Source organism: Hypanus sabinus, chromosome 1 (assembly GCF_030144855.1).
Source record: "Hypanus sabinus isolate sHypSab1 chromosome 1, sHypSab1.hap1, whole genome shotgun sequence".
Lineage (NCBI taxonomy): Eukaryota > Metazoa > Chordata > Chondrichthyes > Myliobatiformes > Dasyatidae > Hypanus > Hypanus sabinus.
The window spans coordinates 156,240,348-156,262,693 of NC_082706.1; the positions used below are offsets into that span (position 1 = coordinate 156,240,348).

A 22,346-nucleotide genomic window follows, 5' to 3' on the forward strand; every position below is an offset into this window, starting at 1 on the left:
TCTTGTGCCCCTATAGGAAGATCTTAGGATTTGGGGGCCCATACCAAACTTCTTCAACCATCTGAGGTGAAAGAGGCACTTTTGTGCCTTTTGTTGACCAATGATGTACTAGCATCTAGTCCCTCGAGCATCTCCAGCTGCCATTGATATACCACATAGCCAATACTCTTACCCCCTGCACTTGTGTAGGCCACGTGGAGTGCTGATCTCAGTAGTTCCCTGCACCTCTGATTTACTAGGGTGAAACATCCCTCAGTGATTCCCCAGCAGCATGTATGATTGGGGAAGAGTAACTCATTCTTCACTAACAAGAATCATTATACTCCATTCAGAACCCCAAACGGTCCCTCCATGTGAAGCAACACTTCACATTAGTGAGACATGTTGTAAGTTGAGGGGATCGTTCCGTCAAGCAGCTCTGCACTGTCTGCCACAAACGGGACTTCCTGTTGGCCAAATTTTTAAATTCCAATTGCCATTCCATTTCCGACGTCTATCCATGGCCTCCTCTTGTGCCACCCTCATTGTGGAGGAGCAACACCTTTTATTCTGACTGGATACCCTTCAGCCTCAAACAAAAGAAAATCGGCAGACGCTGGAAATCCTAGCAACACACACAAAATGCTGGAGAAACTCAGCAAGCTAGTCATCTATGGAAGAGTACAGTCGATGTTTCAGGCTGAGATCCTTCAGCAGGGCTCCAACCTGATGGTATGATTATCGATTTCTCTTTCCAGTGAACAAAATTTCCCCACTTCCCTCCATTCCCCACTCTGACCTGTTTACTTCTCACCTGCCCATCACTTCCCTCCTTCCCTTTCTATTGTCCTTTTAGGTCAGATCTTCTCTAGCCCTTGTCCTTTCCCACTCACCTAGCTTCACCTAACATCTTCCAGCTAGCTTCTTTCCCTTTCCCCCACCTTTTAATTCAAGCATCTTCCCCCCCCCCCCCGCCCCAACCTCCCACTTCCCTCTCAGTCCTAAAGACATGTCTCAGCCCAAGACATCAACTGTTTTACTCTTTTCCATAGTTTGGTGTCAGCTGCTTTGGATTTCCAGCATCTGCAGGTTTTCTTGTGCTTATGTTTTCAACTCCTTAAGTGGAAAGAAGTTCTTAAATGGATGAAGGTGATGGTGAGGTATCCTCTAACTGCTCGAGTCATGATAAAGTAACCCATTTCCCCAACAGCACCTTGATCCAGCATATGAACCTGTGGCCCTGCAACAACTCTCAGACACATCCTCTTACTTACCCCTTGAACAGGGCCCCACTCAGGAACAGCAGGCCATTGTCTCCCACAGCATCACCAACCTTAGGAACTCTGAGGATCTCCCATCCACTGCCACCAACTTCATAGTTTCCTCACCCGCACCTCCCATTTCCATCTCCTACACAAGATCCACAAACCTGCCTGTCCAGGTAGATACATTGCCTTTGCTTGTTTCTGCCCCACTGAACTTACATCTGCATACCTCAACTCAGTTTTCTCCCCCCTGCTCAGTCCCTTCCTAGCTACATCCATGACATGCTCTTACATTCATACATTCACATGCTCTTGATCTTTTCAATGATTTTAAGTTCCCTGGCCCCCCTCTATTTTCACTATGGATGTGCAGTCCCCATACACCTCCAACTCCTCACCAGGAAGGTCTCAAATCTCTGTTTCTTTCTGGCCACCAGACCAAACTGGTTCCCCTCCACCACCACTCTCCTCCATCTGGCAGAACTTGTCCTCACTCTCCTCCCACTTGCTTCCATTTGTTCCAAACCTACACTAGTATCACACCCCACCTTTTTCTATGCTACATCAACGACTGCATCGATGCTGCTTCCTGCACCCATGCAGAGCTTGTCGACTTCATCAACTTTGTCTCCAGTTTCCACCCTGTCCTTAAATTTACCTGACCATTTCCAGCACCATATATCTTTTCTATGTCTCCAGAGACAGTTTACCTACTGATGTCTATTATAAACCCACTGATTCCCACACCTACTTGAACGATACCTCCTTAACCCTGTGACTTGTAAAAATACCATCCCCTTCTCTCAATACCTTTGTCTCCATTGCATCTGCTCTCAGGATGAGGCTGTTCATACTAGAACTAAGGAGATGTCCTTCTTCATAGAAAGTGGCTTCCCTTCCTTCACCAAACACCGTCCTGAAATGTACCTCTTCCCTTTCGCACGTCTGCCCTCACTCCATCCTCCTGCCACCTATCAGGGATCGAGTTCCTCTTGTACTTACCTAACACCCCACCACCCTCTGCATTCAGCACATAATTCTCTGTAACTTCCACCATCTCCAATGGAATCCCACCAACCAGATATTTCCCTTCCTCCACTTTCTGCTTTCCGCAGGGATCGCTCCATATGCTTGTCCATTCATCCTTCCCCACTTATCTCCCTCCAGGCATTTGTCCTTGCAAGCAGAACGAGTGCTACACATGCCCCTACACCTCCTCCCTTACCACCATTAAGGGCCCTAAATAGTCCTTCTAAGTGAGGCAACATCTTCGCCAGAGAGTCTGTTGGTGTTATATACTGTGTTCCGTGCTCCCAGTGTGGCTGCCTGTATATTGGGAGACCACTTCACCAGGCACTTACACTTAACCTGCCAGAAAAAGAGGGATCTCTGAGTAGCCACTTCCTATTCCAACATGTAGGTCTATGGCCTCCTTGATGAGGCTATGCTCAAGTTGGAGGAGCCACATCAAAATTCTGCCTGGGTAGCCTCCAACCTGAAGGCATGAACATCAAACTATTGAACTTACAGTAAGGCCCTTCCCCCACTCATCTCCTTACCTGCCCATCACTTCCCTCTTGTGCTACTCTTCCTTTTCTTTCTTCCATGGCTCTGTCCTCTCCTATCAAATCCCATTCTTCAGCCCCATTATCTTTTACCTATTAACTTCCCAGCTCTTTACATCACCCCTCCACTTTCCCAGTTCCATCTTTCACCTTGTGTTTCTTCCTCCCCTTCCCCACCTTCTTACTCCAACTCTTTTTCTCTTCTAGTCCTGATGAAGGGTCTTGGCCCGAAATGTCAACTATACTCTTTACCATAGATGCTGCCTGGCCTGCTGAGTTCCTCCAGTATTGTGTTTTGGATTTCCAGCATTTGCAGATTTTCTCATCTATGATTTTTTTTTGCCCACTTCTACAATGTACATTTTGGAGAGTTTTAAAGTGGTATTGTTTCCAAGCCACTTTCAGTAGAGATAAATTTGGAAATTGTATGTGAAGGGTACAATCTTGCATTCAGTTTCCAAGGCTGAAACCATGAGTGGGCTTCACAAATATATTTTAAACTTTTTCAAGCATGCTTGGATTAGATGTGGTAAAATGACCTGATTCTGCACTATACTCTTAAGCATGCCACATTTCTGCTGAACATACAAGCAAAAATCTACAATGCCCATTTAGGTAGCATGAAATATAGATAGTGATCAGTTAGCAGTGGCAGGTTCTAAGTACCATACATCCTTTCCGATAAACCATTGGGTTGTTTTTAATGAAAATATAAGAGTGAATTTAGGAATTAATTCAGGAGTTTTAAAGCTGCTGAATCAGTGTTAAAACAGTATTACCATGGAACAAAGTCAACTCATATCAATTTTGTTTGTCCTGTTTTAAGTACAGTACTGAGCAATCAGTGCCAATTCTTTCAAATTATTTTCCAAGTACCTCTCCAAATTCATTTTTGAGACCCAGGTTTAAATAGTCAGTTCTAAAATCTTAACTACCGTGCAAGCACTTTGATGGTTTTGCTTTACAGGTGCATGCTGTCTGAATCAATTGAGATTTATCAAATCTCAGCTGCGATCAAGCAAATTGCACATGATTTAGGAATTTGACTGAGAAATTAATGCTTGGAAAATGCATGATCACACCAAATCCATGCCTAATTGTATCTGGATAGTATTTTATTGAAGGATGATTCTAATCTTTATCAGCTATACCATTCAAATAATTTAAACACACATTTAGTGCATTTTCCTCTTTTATTTTCAAGTCAGATATTTGACAAGGACATAAATCTGAACAGGAAGTACAATCAAGAATAAGGCAAAACAATTCTACACCAATCAGCATCACACAGGACTCTTGGTACTACTTAAGATAGAACAGAAAAAAAACCGGAATAAAATCTGAACATTAAATCGAAGTTTTGTCCTTTGGATAAATTTTTCATAATACCAAGCTATAGATTCCACTCTAAGCTTTACAGCAATCAAATATTGCAAAATACCAGACTGATTAGATGACTTTTCAGCAAATTTAGCTTTAAGAGGAGCCATCTAAACTAAATAAGACAACATACTCAAACTTGCACATTGAGTGCTCTCACCATTATACCATTATCTCCAATACAAAAAGCTGCATTTTATAGGACATAATCTTAAATTAATCTAAGAGTAGTTTTCTTTTTGAACTGAACTACTTTGATCAGATTATACTGAGTGTGGTACATTTTCCCTTCCTATTGTACTGCAAACCACACTAAGATGACAATTTTAAAAGATTTTAGTTTAAAAATAAGTTTCAGAAAAGGCATTTCATTTATGATCCACTTTTATACTTTGTTCCCTGCCACCTATCTTGCACTTACTCCAAACATGTGCAAAGTGTGCCAACATGACTGGAAAAATATAAATATGAGAAAAGCAGTATTTTGGAAGGCATGCAATATAATCCAATAGATGTAAATTTTGCCAAAAGAATGAATAGAAGCTTTAGACTTCTTTAGTCATCTTTGTCTTTAGCACCATGTTTCAGTATACGGGTAAACTCAATATAGTTGAAGTTGCTCTTGCTGTCAATTGGTGCTTCACGGAAAAGTTCATCAACTTCCTCATCAGTAAATCGATCTCCCATTGTTGTCAGCAGATCTCTCAGGTAGTCTTCCTGGATATAACCTGTAAAAGTATTTGCAACAATAAAAAGCAAATTGGTTTTTCATTAGAACACAATTAGCATAACTTGCAAAATGCCTTCATAGATGCTCATACGTTTTTAACCTCAGAGACAACACTAAGCACCCCAAGAGTCAGCTTCTTCAAACAAAAAAAAACTCAAGGTATTCACATTGCTTCTAGGAGCACAGTACAAAAATAACATTTACAAAGTATGGGTATGGGAAATGTTACCCATTTCCTTATTCAGATATTTGAGAAAGGAGGAGTGGGTGAATTAAGATTTTCTAGGAAATTATGAACAGAAATCCACAAATAAATCTAAAATTTATTTCAATATCCTTACCTTCTCCCAATTATTACACATCACTTCTACCAAGGCCAGATGCTCCATGAACAGCAGTGTGACGCATCTAAAATTTGGCTCTGATGTTTGAACGTTCCCCCCATTTATATAATGTCTGCACTATTGTTCCTTTTACCAAAATGCATCATACATTTCCCAACACTGTATTCCATCTGCCACTTTTTGTCCATTATTCTGCTGCAATCACATTGCTTCCTCAACACTACCTACTCCTCCACCCATCTTCGTACCTTCTGCCAACCTTGCCTCAAAGCCAGCAGTTCAATTATCTAAACCATTAACAATGTGAAAAGTAGAGGGATCAGTATTGGGACCCGAGGAACAGCACTAATCACTGGCAGCCAACCAGAAAAGGCCCCTTTTATTCCCACTCACGATTCCCTGCCCATCAGCCATTCCTCTATCCACACCAGTATCTTTCCTGTAATACCACAGGATTTTGTTTTGTTAAGCAGCCTTGTGTGGCACCTCATCAAATGCCTTCAGAAAAACCAAGTGAATGACACACACTACTTCTCCTTCGTCCACCTAGCTTGTCACTTCCTTGTCAGGCAAGGTTTCACCTTCACAGAAACCATGCTGACTGACTTATTTTATCATTAGTTTCCAAGTACCCTGAAACCTCACCCTTAATGGTTTCCAACAATTTCCCAACCACTGGCCTGGCTAACTGGCCTATAATTTCCTTTCTTTTGTCTTCTTTCCTTCCTTCTTAAAAGAGTAGAGTGACATTTGCAATCGAGTCCTGAGATCATGGCAGAATCAAATGATTCTTGAAAGATCATGACTGATACATCAGAAATCTCTTTAGCAACCTCTCTCAGGACTCTTAGGATGCAGCCCATCTGGTCCAGATGACTTATCCACCTAAGACCTTTGAAGTTGCCTAGCATTTTTTCCTTTGTAATAGCAATGGCATTCACTCTTGCGCCATGACACCCACAGACCTTTGACACACTGCTTGTCTTTCACAGTGAAGACTGATGCATTTAGTATTTGTGCCATTTCTGTCCCCCATTACTACCTCACCGGCATCATTTTCCAGCAGTCCAACATCAACTCTTACCTCTTTACACTTCATGTAACTAAAAAGAACATTTAGTATCTTGCTTTATATTATTGGCTTGTTTGCCATCATTTCATTTTTTCCCTTCTTATAGCTTTTTAGTTGACTTGTTGGAACTTAAGTTTCCCAATCATCCAACTTCCCACTCACTTTTGCTATCTTATATGCCCTTTCCTTGGCTTTTATGCAGTCCTTAACCCCACGGTTGTCTACCCCTGCCATTTGAGAACAAATACTTGTGTGGGATATGCATATCCTGCACCTTGTGAACTATTCCCAGGAACTTCAGCCACTGCTCTTCTGTCACCTCCAGTTCATATGGCAAGCTCCTCCCTCATGCCTCTTCTTCACAAATTCAATCATATTACGATCACTGCCTCCCAAGAGTTCCTTTACACTGAGTCCCCTCACAAGATCCAGGTCATTATACAACACTCAATCCAAGATGGCCATTCCCCTAGTAGGCTCAAGCACAAGTTGCACTAAAAAGCCATTTTGCAGGTATTCAACAAATTTCCTCTTGCGATCTCACACCAACCTGATTTTCCCCAATTCCCTTGAATATTGAAATCCCCCATTACAATTGTGACATTACCTATTACATGCCTTTTCTACCTCCCTTTGCAAACTCAACCTCTCATCTTGTTTGGAGGCCTATATGATTCCCATAATAGTTTTTTTAAACCCTTGCAGTTCAACTCGCATTAGTGTTAGGGTTAACCCTAATCCTAATGCGAGATTCAATATTCTCTGACTGTTAATTCTATCTGAAGACATAATTCCATCTCTGACCAAGAAAGCCACACCACCACCTATGCCTTCCTGCCTGTCCTTTCGATACAAAGTATATTCTTTGATGTTAAGCTCAGAACTATAGCTTTCTTTCAGCCATGACTTAGTGATGCCCACAACATCATACCAACCAATCTCTAATTGCGCCACATGTTTGTCCACCTTATACCGAATGCTATGTGTATTTAAATACAGTACCTTCAGTCCTGCATTCTTCACTCTTTTGAACTTTGCTTCCGTGGTACTTTTGCTGTCTGCACTTGTATCTAATCATTGGCTTGTCCTTCCTAACTTTCATGTTACACCCATCATCCACATGTAAACCTGCTGGCACATCCTTAGCTCTATCATACTGGTTCCCATCCTCATGCAATATTAGTTTAAACCACGCCCAACAGCTCTAGTAAATGTCCTGCAATAATATTGCCCCCTCCACTCCCCACCCCCCCCCCAGATTCAAGTGCAACCTGTCCCTTTTGGTCACATCTACCTCAGAAGTAGTTCCAATTATCCAGAAATCTGAATCCCTACCCTCCGCTCCAATTCTTCAGCCACTCAATGTATGGACTCATTTTCAAGGGCTCTGTAACTTACATTCTCAATATTTATTTTCTCATTTGTATTTGCACACATTGCTATCCTTCACACATTAGTTGTCCATCCTGTTGGGTGTAATCTTTCTTTGATTCTATTGTGTTTCTTGGATTTAATGTGCATGTCCACATGAATGTCAGGGTTGTATTTGGTGACATACACAGACTTTGATAATAAGTTTATTTTGCACTTCAAAGTGCTTCAAAAAATTCAGTACTCAAGTGGGTGTCAGGAAACTTGCCTTAAGAGAAACACATGCAAAACAACGTGCTTCCCAGATGTACTGGGAATTATGTAGGGATCTGGGTTTCTGACACCTCCCATGTCTACTTCAAATGGATGCATCTGTGGCAACTTGCAACTGTGAAGGCACAGGAACAATTCTGCCAGTCACGAAGGGCAAGGTAGCAGTGCCTCAAAGGTTTTCCTAATTACCTGTTCCTTCTTCATCAAAGCAGGCAAAAGCATTTCTGATTACATCTTCAGGATCTGTTCCATTGAGTTTTTCACCAAACATTGTCAAAAACATGGTGAAATTGATGGGCCCTGGGGCTTCATTCATCATTGCTTCTAGGTACTCATCAGTTGGGTTCTTCCCTGCAAAAGATTTATATATTGAGTTGCACTTGTCATAAAAGCAGTATATTCATAATGATATCCTAATGGAAATCACAATGTGTCAGAGGAATAAATTCAGACTGCACATAGCATTCAAGCATTGGAAAATATTACTTGCTAAAGAGACCAAGCTTTCTTTTCAATTCTTCAAATAGAATTATAACACCACTGAATCTTCCAATTGGTCCATTTCAGTTAGCTACTGGAAATATTAAACTTGAGCTCTCTGCATTTAATGTTTAGGACTCTAGCTGGATGCAATATTTTCACAAAAAGGGGAAATAAAGAACATTACAAAACAAGAGATGTGAACTAATTCTTGTTAAGGAATGAAGCAATCCAGTTGGCAACCGAACAGATAGTTTTAAAATGAGTAAACAATTATTCAGTTATCTTGAGTTAACTCCAACAAAATGGCAAAATAATTACAAAGGAAAATGTTAAAATTACCAAGAGAAGCCAACATGTCATGTAAATCCTCTTTATCAATAAAGCCATCACGATTCTGATCAATCATGTTGAAGGCCTCCTTGAATTCTTGAATCTGTGACTGATCAAACATAGCAAATACATTGGAAGTTGCGCGCTGAGGGCGCTTCTTGGTGGTCTTTCCCTTGGCTTTTTTGCTTGACATGGTGACTGTGTATTGTATCTAGGGAGAGAAACAGATGAGATTATACAGTTCTGAAGATCAACGACAAACCTCTCAAAGAATACAAAATAGGCACCAAATTCCAAACAGATGGATTCTTTCAGAACTAGATTTATTGATAGTATTTTTCAGTTTAACACTGGATTCAGTTAATATAGAGCCAGAAAACCTCTAAACATATTTCTAGCCTAGGTGTCTTTAAATAATGGAGTTCAAAAATGCTGCAGACTCCAAAAACAAAACAGTTGGTGGTAATGTAGAGCCACGTTAGTTCTGTGATGCAGATCCAGATACTTGAATGGATCAGCTACTCTCAAGATTTTATGGCCTATTAGCTATTCAAATGCTCTTGGCAGTAAATAGAGAAGCATTAAAATAAACACATTGCCTGATTTTTACGACTGTTACACAAGACAGAATTTGCTTTGAAGGAGAGTCCCAAAGATTGCAAAAAGGATACTTAAATAGTTCTCATGCTTTACCTGCTCTAAAGCTGATAAAATTAAGTGTAATGAAGCAGATAGATTCTTTACTGACCACAAAGGAAATTAGTGTCACAGTAACATTGCAAATGCACAAATATACAAATATTAGAATAAAAAGTTACTTCAAGCAGTTTAAAAGGAGAGGCGCATCACTTCCCAGACTACAAGCTGCACCATTATAGAGCCCACTAGCCAAGGGTAAGAATGACCTCATATAGTGCTCTTCAGAGCAATGCAATTGTCTTAGTCTATTACGAATAATGCATCTTTGTTTGGCCAAGATGGCATGCAAAGGGTGAGAAACACTGTCCAGAATTGCCATGAATTTCCATGGGATCCTTTGTTCTACCACAGCCTCCAGCACATCCAGTTCCTAATACAGAGCTAGCCTTTCTGATCAGTTTGAGCCGGTTGGCATCACATGTGTTGATGCCAGTGCCCCAGCACACCTGTGCATAGAAGATTATACTGGCAACAACAGAATGGTAGAACATGTGAAGAGGAGACCTGCATATGCCAAAGGACCTGTCCCCTCATGAAGCAGAGTCGACTCTAGCCCTTCTTGTAAACAGTCTCTATGTTGGTGTTCCACTCAAGTCTGTCATCCAGGTGCACTCCCAGATAATTGTAGGTCCCCGTCATCAATAATAACAGGGAGCAATGCAGGATTAGTCTTCCTAAAGTCCATCACTATCTTACTGATGTTGAGCTGCAGCTTGCACTATTTGACAAAGTCCTACAGGGACCTGTATTCATCCTTCTGTCCTCCCTTTATACACCGAACTATTGCTGAGTCAGAGAATTTCTGCAGAAGATATGACGCAGTGTTGTATCTAAAGTCCCAGATATACAGGGTAAACAGGAAGGGGGCCAATACAGTTTCCTGTTATGCTTAGAGCCATGTCTGACACAGTTCTGAAGCTGCACAAACTGTGTTCTGCCAGTCAGGTAGTCCATTATCCAGGATACAAAAGAAGTGCCAACCAGCACTGAACGGAGACTTCCCCCAGCAACAAGGGTTGTATGGTACTGAAGGCATTTGAGAAATCAAAAAACATCATTCTCAGTGCTGCCCTGCTAATCCAAATGGGAGTAGGTTCTGTTCCGCAGGCACATGCTTAGTAGCAGCATCCATCAAGCCAGCACTTGATTCAGTTTTAGGTAGCATACAAGCATTAAAAGTTGTACCACAATTGTGATACATCACACAAGCAGCTATTTTATTACATGCTTAAGCTGTTGGAAGATTTATCAACCCTAAATGTTGTTTCAGAAGCATCAAAAAAGTGGCAGAAAAAATCCAACTCTAACTACTGCAAGTAGCAAAGCAGAATTAAACTTGCTTTGAAGTCTGCTTTCCATCTTAAGTGTGTTTCTTGAACTGTTAGAGCCTGTGATTTACAGTTTAGAGATTGATTGACTGATCCAGTGTTTTCCTGTTTCTGAGAATATTCCAGGAAGTGAACGTGGGCTTGAATCCTTAAGGCATTGAGATGAAGTAAGTTCCAAGATGGAGCACAAGCCAATGTTCAACTTAATTTGGCTGGTTAAAGCATTCATTATTCACAGTTTAAAGCTTCAAGGAAGACTACAATGTCAAGGCGAGTGTGGAAGGTGAGCAAGAATTCAGCACTAACCATATTTTGATCACTGATGAAATCACTCTACTGCCAGAGTAGGAGTTAGGACTCTGTTTGTGCATCGTCTTTCTCTTTCAATGATGTCGGAGGACGTTATCGTGATTCTTTATTTATGGATTTGGACTATAGATTTTTTCCAGTCTAATGGTTTCTATATTCTGTGCTTTCACCCATCCTTTCTCATTTTTGTGCAGGGTAAGAGAATTTGGGGGAGGGGGGGGAGAGGGGCCAATGATCATGTTGCCTTAGATTTTGTGTGAGAGGGGATGGGGTTGCTGTTTCTCTTTGAACTGACTTCAATGTTTTACTTTGTTTCGTGGCTATCTGGAGAAGATGAATCTCAAGAGTTGTACAAAGCATACATTAATAAATGAATCTTTGATACCCACCCAAATCCCCTTCCCAGAGATCTAATGAAAAGTAGTTCTGGGAAACTATCTACTTTAATTCAGAGGACCCCATGACAGAAAGAAAATATGCCAGGGCAGATTTTAAACCACATATGCTTTTCTACAGGAAAAGGATACCATGCTTAGTGATAACCCAAAAATACTCTTAAGGAACTGATATCTTTAGTGGCAATTCTAGCACACAAAATCCTGGAGGAACTCAGCTGGTCAGGCAGCATCAATGGAGAGAAATTAACAATGCTTTAGAATGAGACCCACCAATCAGGACTGGAAAGAGAATACGATCAGTGTAAAAGGTGGGGAGAAGGGGTGGAGCAAGATGTGCTGGGTGATAGGTGGATCAAACTGAGGGGGATGATATTCAGGTGAATGAAGGCAAGAGTCAGAATGATGTACTTCCATTTTTTCCCTACACAATTTTGAATAATGCTCAACTATATCATGAAAACAGGTTACTGCACAACAGATTAAAGCACAAGAACAAAATAGCTTTTGAAGATCTTGGCGATGATTTCTCAAACATTTAAGCCTTGTGGGTTGCATCATTAACAAAAAAGATTATGATTTAAGTAATTGGATACTGAACAAGTTTGTGACAATTTTCTTTAAGAATAAGAGAAAGAACTGTTTACAATTGAAACTTTCACATCTTCAAGTGGTCCCAGAATTTTACAGTTCAACATTTCAAATGTTAATTTGCATATGTCAGAAAGTGGGGCTAATAACTTTGATTTAATTAATAGACAGACACTGGCTAGAATAGGAAGAATAAACTGTATTTGAAGATCTCATGACAATATTTCTGTCTCAGGGGAGAACACATAGCTTGGTATAACTGAGCTACTGGGCATTCAGGGCATGAATGATACCAACACAATGTTTAGAGCAAGCATTCAAATTTGTTATGTGATCTTAAAAATACTGACCTACTTTAGTTGATTTTCTAGATCAAACCTAAAAGGATGCATACACTCAGTTTCTTCACAGTAAGATTCACACTAGCAGAAAAACTGAAACTATTCCAATCAATTAAATCTATATTTTAATTGTACTACCTTCCATTAGTTTAATGTTTATGCTTTTTAAGTGCCTTACATTCCAGGGAACACATAAAATGCTGGAGGAACTCAGCAGCCCAGGAAGTATCTATGGAAAAGAGTACAGTTGACATTTGCCAAGGGACCCAACACAAAATATCAACTGTACTGTTTTCGATAGATATTGCTGGGCATGCTGAGTTCTTCCAGCATTTTGTGTGTGTTGCTTGCAGTTCCAGCATCTAGATTTTCTAATGTTTGTTATTGGACTGCATTCCAGGCGAATACTTTTTCGGAAAGACAGGAAACAGAATATGCAAGACAAACCAAACTAAATAAATTCAAGACACTGAATTTAGCAATTGACACAGGTAAATGAAATCAGAAGCTGACTACATTCATTTCTAGAGGATTAGAACATAAAGGCAAAGACAATACTGAGACATTGGTCAGACTTCATTTGGAGTACTGAGAGCTGATTTGAGTTCTATATCTGAGAAAGAATATGCTGGCATTGGAAATGGCCCAGAGTAAGTTTACAAGTATGGCTGACTGCAGGAATAAAAGTTCTTGATGGCTCTAGGCTTGTACTTGCTGAAGTTTAGTGACAGCTGTATTTTACTAGGAGTTGAGAAGACTTATGTCACCAAAGACTTGCAAATTTCTACAGGTGTACGATGGAGCGCATTCTAACTGGCTGCATCACTGTAGGGGACGGGCCATTGCAAAAGATCAGAGAAAGCTGCAGAAAGTTGTTAACTCTGCCAGCACTCACCACTCCAGTACAGAGTACACCTTCAAAAAAACAGCGGTTCAAGAAGCCAGCATCTATCATTAAGGACTTCCATCATATGCCCTCTTCTCATTGCTCCCATGAAGGTGGTGGTACAAGAGTCTGAAGACAGTCAACATTTCAGGTTCTTCTCCACCACCCCCCCCACCCCAAAATCAGATTTCTGAATGGCTAATGAACACTATCTCACTACATATTTTGTTCTCCTTTTGCACTACTTAATTTATATAAATTTCTTATTGTAAGTTATTGTTTTTAAAAAATTATGTAATGCTACCACAAAAACAAATTTCACAACATATGCCAGCAATACTAAGCCGGATTCTGATAGAATAACTTGGGGAATCTAATTGAAACCTAGTGAGTATTTAAATCCTTAGAAAGGATGAGCAGAGGATTTTTTTTTTTGTTTTAGAGATACATGTAACAGGTCCTTCTGGCCCTATCAGCCCCTCCCTCCCCAAAAAAGCACCTCACCAATTTAATTCCAGCCTAATCACAGAACATTTATAATGACCAACAGACTAAGTGATACATCTTTGGACCGTGGGAGGAAAACAGAGCAGCCAGAGGAAGAATGGACAAACTTTCTTAGAGGATGACAGAACTGAACTCTTGATGCCACGAGCTGTAATAGCATCATACTAACTACAATGCTACCGTGACATCCTCGTGGAAGTTTCCATGAGTGTGAGAATTCAAGAGCAGAGGGCACAGCCTCAATAGAAGATATGACCCTTTATAGGAGAGATGGGGAGGGATTTTAGAGAGATGGCTATGACATTCATTGCTGGACAGCTGTAGAGGCAAATTTATAGGGTATATCTGGTAGATATAAACCAGAGGTTGATAGGTTCCGGATTGAGGATAAAAGGGTTTACAGGGAGAAGGAGAGAATAAGATTGAGGGGAAAACTATATCAGCCATGATTAAATGGCAGAGCAAATTTGAATGGCAGAACAGCCTAATTCTGTTATGTCTATAAGTAAATTTTCACGTTGCTTTTTAACAATGGTGTTGTCTTAGCTGATATAAAAACTCAAAATGAAATATAAATTTGTTGTACTCCTAACTTGTTAGCCAGCTATCCTAGAAGACAAGTTAGAAATACTTGCATAATTGCATAAAGTATATCACATCATAGCTCACCAATGGAACATTTGTTAAGTTTGACAGATTTCCCAGACATCAAGCATTTGTCATGTCTCAAGGACGGGGGGGGGGGGGGGGGGAGAGAGAGAAAGCAAACATGTGACACTACATATTTATGAAGTTCCTTGATCTTCACTGATATGAACTGACCTTAATCCTACAAGAAAATGTTTCAGTGATGGTTCATGTTCTTGGAAGAGAGTGCAATGACTCATTGATATCAGAATAGATTCCAAGCTTGTGTGTTTGAGCAGGCAAGCAACACTGTTAATTAAAATTTATCCCCCAGCCAAAGTGAAATTAACCATTGGATATTATGAGATTTGGCCACAGAAACTTCCAAAAAAAGGAGTGGTTGACTGGCACTACATGGAACCTCTATTCTTCTACTCTCCTTTCAACATCTTTCTATATAAAAAAATACAGAGTTAGAATTTCGGTCCAAATTAGATCAGTTATTTTCATTAATTTTCCCTATTAAATATAATTTTCACTGCAGTTGTGTCATTTCCATTTAAAGAAAATCTGCTCTTTGGGTCTGTGTTAGAACTTAAAGAAAATCTGCTCTTTGGGTCTGTGTTAGAACTTAACCAGTGTGAAGCATTATTAGACTGAGAGACTTGGGTAATGACAATCGTAAAAAGGCCAAGAACTAATTTTGTAACCATTTTAACAGTGGAGAAAATACAAATGTGAGCAGGAGACAAAAATGAGGATTCCAAATCAATGGATCACGTATTTCCATTCAGATGACAAATGTATACATGCAAGTCTAGTCAGCAATGCTGGGTGTGTGTATGCGCGAGTTCAATTTCAATGTTCTCTATACGTCTCCTCCATAGAATGGATGTGTTTCCTCCAGGTGCTCTGGTTTCCTCTCACAGTCTAAACATGTACCAAGTAGATTAACTGGTCATTGTAACCTGGCTTGTAATCGAATTAATCTGGTTTGTCAGGGGTTGTTGGTATGACTCAAAGGGCTGTGCTGTATTGTTAAATCAATAAAATATTGCTCGTCTTATTCACAACTCAAACATGAATGATCAGGTTCAGCTAACAACTGCAGATACCAATCAGAACACTACACCAGGCAATGAATAAGTATTATCTCACCACTTCACCCTATCCAGTAGCACCATTTGTGAACTCTTTTGACATGTGGCCAATAGACAGAATCTATGAAAGGTGTGATGAGCCACATTGACCTATCATGGCTATATTGAAATAGAACACTCACCAGTTGTCTGGATGTAGTCAGATTTAATAGTGAATCTAACTGCAGTCATCTGGTTGATCTGCACCCCCACTAAAATGAACTCTGATATCAGAACAATTTGGCCACTGAAGCAACCCATTAAGTCTATTTCCATTGCTTCTCCAATTTCTGCTTAAGTATTAAAAGCAACACTTTCACATTTAAGGTCTCATTGCTTTAACTTGGACAATAACAGTATTTCTACATTAAGTACAAATTCTGAATATGTAGCTGCTATCACATGAAACCACTATCACAAGAATTCCAAAATTTCAATACCACAGTCCATTATCATCTTTTAGGTAAATAAAATTAACCAATGGCTTCACCAAAGCTCCCATCCTAGAAAACAAAAACTTAAGTACTCAAGAAATGTTCCTAATATTTTCAGTGAATAATTTTCAAAAAATGCTTCTGATCAGCTCATAGCCTGATACAATACCAGCAATCTCAAGTGATCAAGCAAGTTGAACTCTTACAATTTAAGGTCAAATCAAGACAATTCACCCACTTTCTGGCCAATATTATACCCTTTAAACAAAGCCTCCATTTTAAAATTCTCATACATTTTAAAATATTTGTTGCTTCATAAATTCTTATTACTGGGCAGTATCATACTCTGCAGCCTTTTAACCCTTCAATCTGAATTCATCTTCTTGGGAATTTTGAATTGCTCCATAATTCCTCCCACAGGCAGTCAGACTGCTAAACAGCTGCTCTACCTGACTCTGCTTTGGACACTTACAACTTGTTTTTAACTGACATGTGGCTGTTGTGTTTTACTATTTATTGTTATGTTTATTATTTAGTGTTGCATTTGTCATGTTATGATTGCACTGCTCCTAGGAAACGCTGTCTCATTCTGCCCTGCAGAGCTGATGTACAGTTCAAATGACAATAAAGTTTTTGAATCTTGAAATGGCAGTCATCAAAACAAACTGCCTTACTGAGCCCCACCACTAACTTTGAAGACCTCGCCTGGTTTGAAGATTCACAACTTCGCTTTCAAAAAATTAGGGAAAAATTGCAAGCTCGACTATGGTTATGTATGGTATGTATCTGTATGGTACATCTGTAGGAAATCGCAAAAGTGAAGAAATTTAACACCACCATTTCAGAGTTATCTATGATAATTGCATTAAGTACATGCCTTTACATATTTGGAGAGGCTTACCAGTTTCAACAACAAAAAGCTACATCACGATGTAATTAACTACAAAGCTCAATTGCTTTGTGTAATTCATGATGTCCTTTAATGAAAGTGCACAGAACATTTGCAGTAGACTTGAATTTGTGCATCTTTTGTGAACAAACCTCCCAATATGCTTTACCCAAAACTAGTTTTAAATGCTATCACTCCTTTGTAATAAAACAATGCCGTGATCAACACATGTCCAACAGACTCCCACAAGCAGCAGTGACAGTGATTAATTATATCATTTCATTGAGATGGAGGAATATAAATTCACCTTTAAATCAGCGAAAGGTCCATAATATTTGAAATATTGCCTTGAATCCCTTTATTCACTTAATAGTAGGCAGAGTGCAACATACCAGACAGTGCAGCATTCTCAGACAAGACTTGTGCTACCAAGTTTCCAAAGCAATAATTCAACTTGCAGTATGTTGCAAACGATGGTAAAGATTTTGAAATAAATTTGCCATATTAAATTTTCAGAAGCTGCTACATCTTCCAGTTACTTTGCTCTCCAAAGTTGATGTAGTGTGCAACTACTTCTGGGCATTCTAAAGAGCAATGCAGCCACTGAAACATCGTTGTTGGCTTTGCTTTTTGTTCTCATTTATGGCTGAAAAGGTTTAACCAAGGATGAACAACTGCAAATTTCTATTATTAAAAATTAAATTACTTACTGATTTAAAAAAGGTCAAAGGGCCAAGAGCATCCCTTAACTTCAGTTACAGCTTAAGTGTGAATACAAGAATCACTTTCCAAAACAAGTGCTGGACTATGACTCATTTTAAAAAAATAAACAAACAGGCTTCAGCATGTACTGTGCAAGGAAAGACATTGTGCTTTTCAGATTCAGATATAACTATTTCAAGAACAGAACCCAAATGAAAAACTGCTCAAAGAAAATTTACACAGTATGTCTTTGCACAAGGGCGGTGTGGACATAGTCAATTACGCAGTCAAATCATTCACAACCTTTCTACACGTCTGAGAAGTTCAATCCTGACACCCACATTTACAAACCTGAAGTTAATAGTCACTTTAACCCATTTACCAAGAACTTCCTCTCAATTTAAATACAATACAGAGCATTAAAAAATAAATTTAAGATGAACATTTATGAAAACACTGGTCAAGCTCCAGCCAGCATAGTGTTTAATTCTGATTGAGACATCATAGGAAGGCTGTCAAGACAACAAAGGGTTCACAAATGATTCACAAGAATAAATCCTAGTAACAAGAGACTTTAATTATAAGGGTAGATTAATTAGAAGGTCAAGGGGAAGTTTGATGACAGTGTATAAATTGAGATGTTAGGACAAGTGGGTGGTGGGAAGCTGTTTTATTTGGCAGAAGGGTTGAAGACTAGAGGGCAGAGACATAAAAGAAAAACTTGACAGTAGGTTCTGGGGCAGAAAAGCTCACATGCAAATACATCTGAAACTCCTGCATATTTTGACTTCTACACCAAAGTTGACCGTCAGGCCAGGTGACTGAGTGATGCTATTCAGAATTCACCCATATGATGAAAACATTAATCCAAAGTTTGGTCTTTTTAATAACTTTTCATTCCTCACATTCAAGCTAAATGTGGTTTAGTTAACTCAATAAAACTCCCATTCAAATTCAGACCCGTCATGCAATCTCAACTCCAACCTAAAGCAGCAATACTAGTCATGCTGTCAACTATGTGTGCCCTTGTTTGCTCTTTCCTCAAAGCACTGCATTTCTCTTCAGGAATGTACTCAGCAGCTTAGCCAGTTACCAGTGTGTCTCCTTCTATAGCTATTTTACACTCTGCACTCATTACTCACCAAATCTTTCTTGGAAAAACCAGCCATTTTAACTGTTCAAAGCCCTCTCAAAAAAATCATTACATCTCTTCCAGAACAGTAACAGCAGTACCTTCAGGAGCACTAGAACCATAGATACTCATCCTCTTTCAGCTTAGAGCATATTCTGAAACAATTACTAAACCTTAGCAATGTTAATAGTTAGTTGAATAAGCTGATTCTTTCAGGTTCAATGGTGGTCAAATTTGCAAGTCCAGTTAAAACTATTTGCAAAAAGAAAACAGCAACTTATACTATTTTTTGCATGTATTGCAATTGATCAATGTCAATATTAAAAACATGGAAGTAGAAGTATAATTTTGAACAGCCTAAAAAAAAAGTGTCAGTTAAGAAGACCAACTTCTCTTTTCTTCAAGACGCTGAATATTGAGCACATTGTAAAAGAAGCCCAAACCATCCTCTGGTATTTTACTCTTTACAATACTTTTTCTTTTGACTTGAGTTAATGCAGCTTGTAATCAAAGGTCAAAACACTTACTTTCCCCACCCAACTCAGCACAGAACAAAATATGGGACTACCTTGCTAACTTCAATACTTGTTTATAAACTGATGGCAAAGTTACTACAAGTTGAAAAACATAAGTTGCAATGATTCTATGTTGTACTATTTAACCACTCACCACCTGCAGATTTAGAAGCAGAAAGTGAGCTACGCCATTTTCTCAAAAGCAGATTCTCAGGATTCGCAGAAACTTAAAACGTAACGAAATGACAATTTTCTGAGGGTTATTAACAAGTCAGTGAAATTTAAACAGGCACAAACTGGAAAAAAAAACAGGAATTAAAACAGTCTCCTGTGGAAAAGTGTGGCAGATTCCTGATCGATTACATGCAAAAAAAATAAGTTTCGTAGAAGTTGGTGTTTTCTTTTTGCAAATATTTTTAAGTAAACTTAAGAGATGGAATTTTGACTACCAATTTAATAGGAGTGAATTTAAAAAGATCAGTTAATTCAAACTTAACAATGCTAAGGCTTAGTAATTGTTTCCTGGCATATATGATCACACCTTCAACTTTATGTATCAAAACGTACCACCTCTCAACAGTACTTACAACCTTTAACCATTCTCTTCTACCCTTTTTGCAAAAGAGGTGCACTAACAAATTGCACGCATCTCAACGGTGAAAACAACGCTTTAAGTTAAAAATCAACATTTTCAAATGAGTAAATCCTCCATTGGCAGCACAACAGCCTGTAGATGTTGCCGGACCTAAGTTAACTTGTGTTTTTTTTTCTGCAAAGCACACAGTGTTCAGTTTTGGTAACAGTTTATCTTTACTCATGGATTTAACCACGGACTAGGGCCGAAGCCGGGAACCGATGGGCGGCGGCCGCTTTCCCCAAACTTTGTCCTCCGAACCCAGACTCACTTCCACCGCGAGGATTGCAACGGCTATTTCTCACACACCTGGGACGGGGGTTAAAGGATGAATTTCCTTACCCGACAAGCTCACGAAGAACTAAGACTCCAACTCCTGCAGTCAACCGACACTGCCGCCGCCCCACTTCCCCGATAACCACAGAACCGGGCCCAACCGCCGGAAATGCCTTCGGCTGCTTCCGGTAATCACTGGAGGGGGATATCACTTCCACGCACCGCTTTAATTTCACTCTGGAGTACCGTAAGCCGTTTTATATTGAGGAACATGGGCTGTATCGTATATTTTTATGCTCTGATTTAACACCTCCCCGTTATGGCTGCTGTTTTTTTTTCCTTTAACAAACGACGGTGGTACTATCTTTATTCTGGTGGACCTAAATGGTACAGCCGATGACGCGCCGCCCTGCATTCCAATAGCGTCGGGCGCGCGCGGTGGAGCTCGAGATGTTCCCTTATTAGGCGATGGAACGTGGGCTTCCTGCGCGTCGTGCGGCCTGGCCGCTCCGCCGTCACCTAGGCCGGGCCGGGCCGGGTCGGGTTGTGAGCAACGCCTGCGTTGGTTCCAGTTCCGTCTCTTGGTGGACCAGAGTTTGCCGAATCGATCTGAAACTAAAGCCCTTGCTAGGCAATTAAACTCGAAGAGGAAAATAACTCAAAAGGCGTAGTACACAATAGCAACAGCATTGTTTGGAATTGTAAGAGCATCACATGGGCCTTAACTGAAATATTTTATGAAATTAAAAAAAACTGCTGACTGCAGTATTGGAGAGATAAGAAACCAAAACTGGAGAAAAGCTGAAATCTTGGAAGGGTTTTACTGATGAAAGATTAGAGAGGTAGGGATAATTCCATAAACAGTATAAACCTGAGTAACTGGTAATAAATCAATGAATACCTGGAATTATGAATCCATAGAATTATGAGAGTTACGTGAATTTTCACAATTAACAACCTAAACTTAAGACTTCTCACTCTACCTAGAGCTATTCTCTGAGTTTCAGGTTCTTCTATTAAATGTGATAGGTCCTTTTTTATTGGTAAAAATCCACAAGAAAGCCATATAAGAACTCTGAAAAACAGCCCAGGGTAATAAGTAAAATCTCTCCCTTCTTTTGACCAGGCTACAACAATTGCAAATCTCCAATTCTGACACACTATTCTCACACCTGAGGAAGGGTGGAAAATTCTGACAAACATACAGTGTTGATCTTCACTCTCAGCCGGAGCACTGCCAAACATTTTAAAATCTTGTCATTTTTCTTAAAGTGTGACATTCTCAACTAGTACCTCACCCTGGTTTCCTGACTTGACATTATAATCCTTTTGGCTCCTAACCAGTCACATAACTTTTTGACTATGCTTTTACTATTTATATTTTATAGTTTTATATAATATACTTTATAGTTCAGTTATTTATTTCACAATGGCATACCGATATCCTCTTTTTGTGCATCTCATTTCCTTAATCTGTTTTCTTCTGTGTTTATTGTATTAATCTTGGTTCTCTGTTTTTTTTATTAATTTTTTTTTATTAAGTGCAATTGTGAAGAATAGCCAGATCACAAATGTTGATCAAGTCAACTAGTTCTGAAAGAGAACTCTGATAGGCCAATCAAATGGTTCACTGCTGCTCAATTATAAGGCCAACAATCATTATAGGGATATAGAGCAATGGTAAGAATATCAGCATGAGAAAACAATTCAACAGTTTTTGCATATTCAGTATAATCTAGGTTAATTTTGTATTTCCTCTTAATCTACATGTCTTTAGTCATCCATGACTTTTGTTTGCAGATGTTGGTCCGTTTCCTTTGCGTGTGATCTAGTTAGTCCATTGGATTTCCCAATGGACTGGAAGCATTCTGAATGGGAAAGTTCTCTTGTACCCAATCAAAAATATTATTTTTCTTCTTTGTCATTGATACTGTTACTTTCTCAGTCTGGTAGCATTGAAGCCCTCCATTCTCCCTACTCTAAATTTCTTGCATTTTCTGCAATTTGACTCCTAAGATTCAAGTATCAAGCTTGTCTGACTTAGATTAGTACAATACAATGTTTTACATCAACTATATATTACACCACAAAAAATAAATAGATTAAACCCAATTTATCTGACCAATGTTTTTGATGTAATCAAGAAATCG

The 22,346-nt window shown here is 39.4% G+C and overlaps 1 protein-coding gene across 1 annotated transcript; it reads right to left on the reverse strand.

Moving 5' to 3' along the window:
• Positions 1-3,983: 3,983 nt before the first annotated feature.
• On the reverse strand, positions 3,984-20,407 carry LOC132399323 (myosin regulatory light chain 2, smooth muscle minor isoform). The gene is made up of 4 exons (XM_059979574.1): positions 20,263-20,407; positions 8,802-9,003; positions 8,169-8,330; positions 3,984-4,917 (listed from the first exon to the last, which is right to left on the reverse strand). The coding sequence occupies exons 2-4, from the start codon at positions 8,983-8,985 to the stop codon at positions 4,745-4,747; spliced, it is 519 nt and encodes a 172-aa protein (XP_059835557.1). The 5' UTR covers positions 8,986-9,003; positions 20,263-20,407; the 3' UTR covers positions 3,984-4,744.
• Between the last annotated feature and the right edge of the window lie 1,939 nt (positions 20,408-22,346).

What these genes read in the sequence shown, in the direction of transcription:
- LOC132399323 (XM_059979574.1), bottom strand. Translation starts at nt 8,985, where the DNA reads ATGTCAAGCAAAAAAGCCAAGGGAAAGACCACCAAGAAGCGCCCTCAG. An exon ending in TGACATGTTGGCTTCTCTTG is followed by an intron (nt 8,331 to 8,801) that starts GTAATTTTAACA and finishes AATCTTTTGCAG; the next exon opens with GGAAGAACCCAACTGATGAG. An exon ending in CTTTGATGAAGAAGGAACAG is followed by an intron (nt 4,918 to 8,168) that starts GTAATTAGGAAA and finishes ATACTTTTACAG; the next exon opens with GTTATATCCAGGAAGACTAC.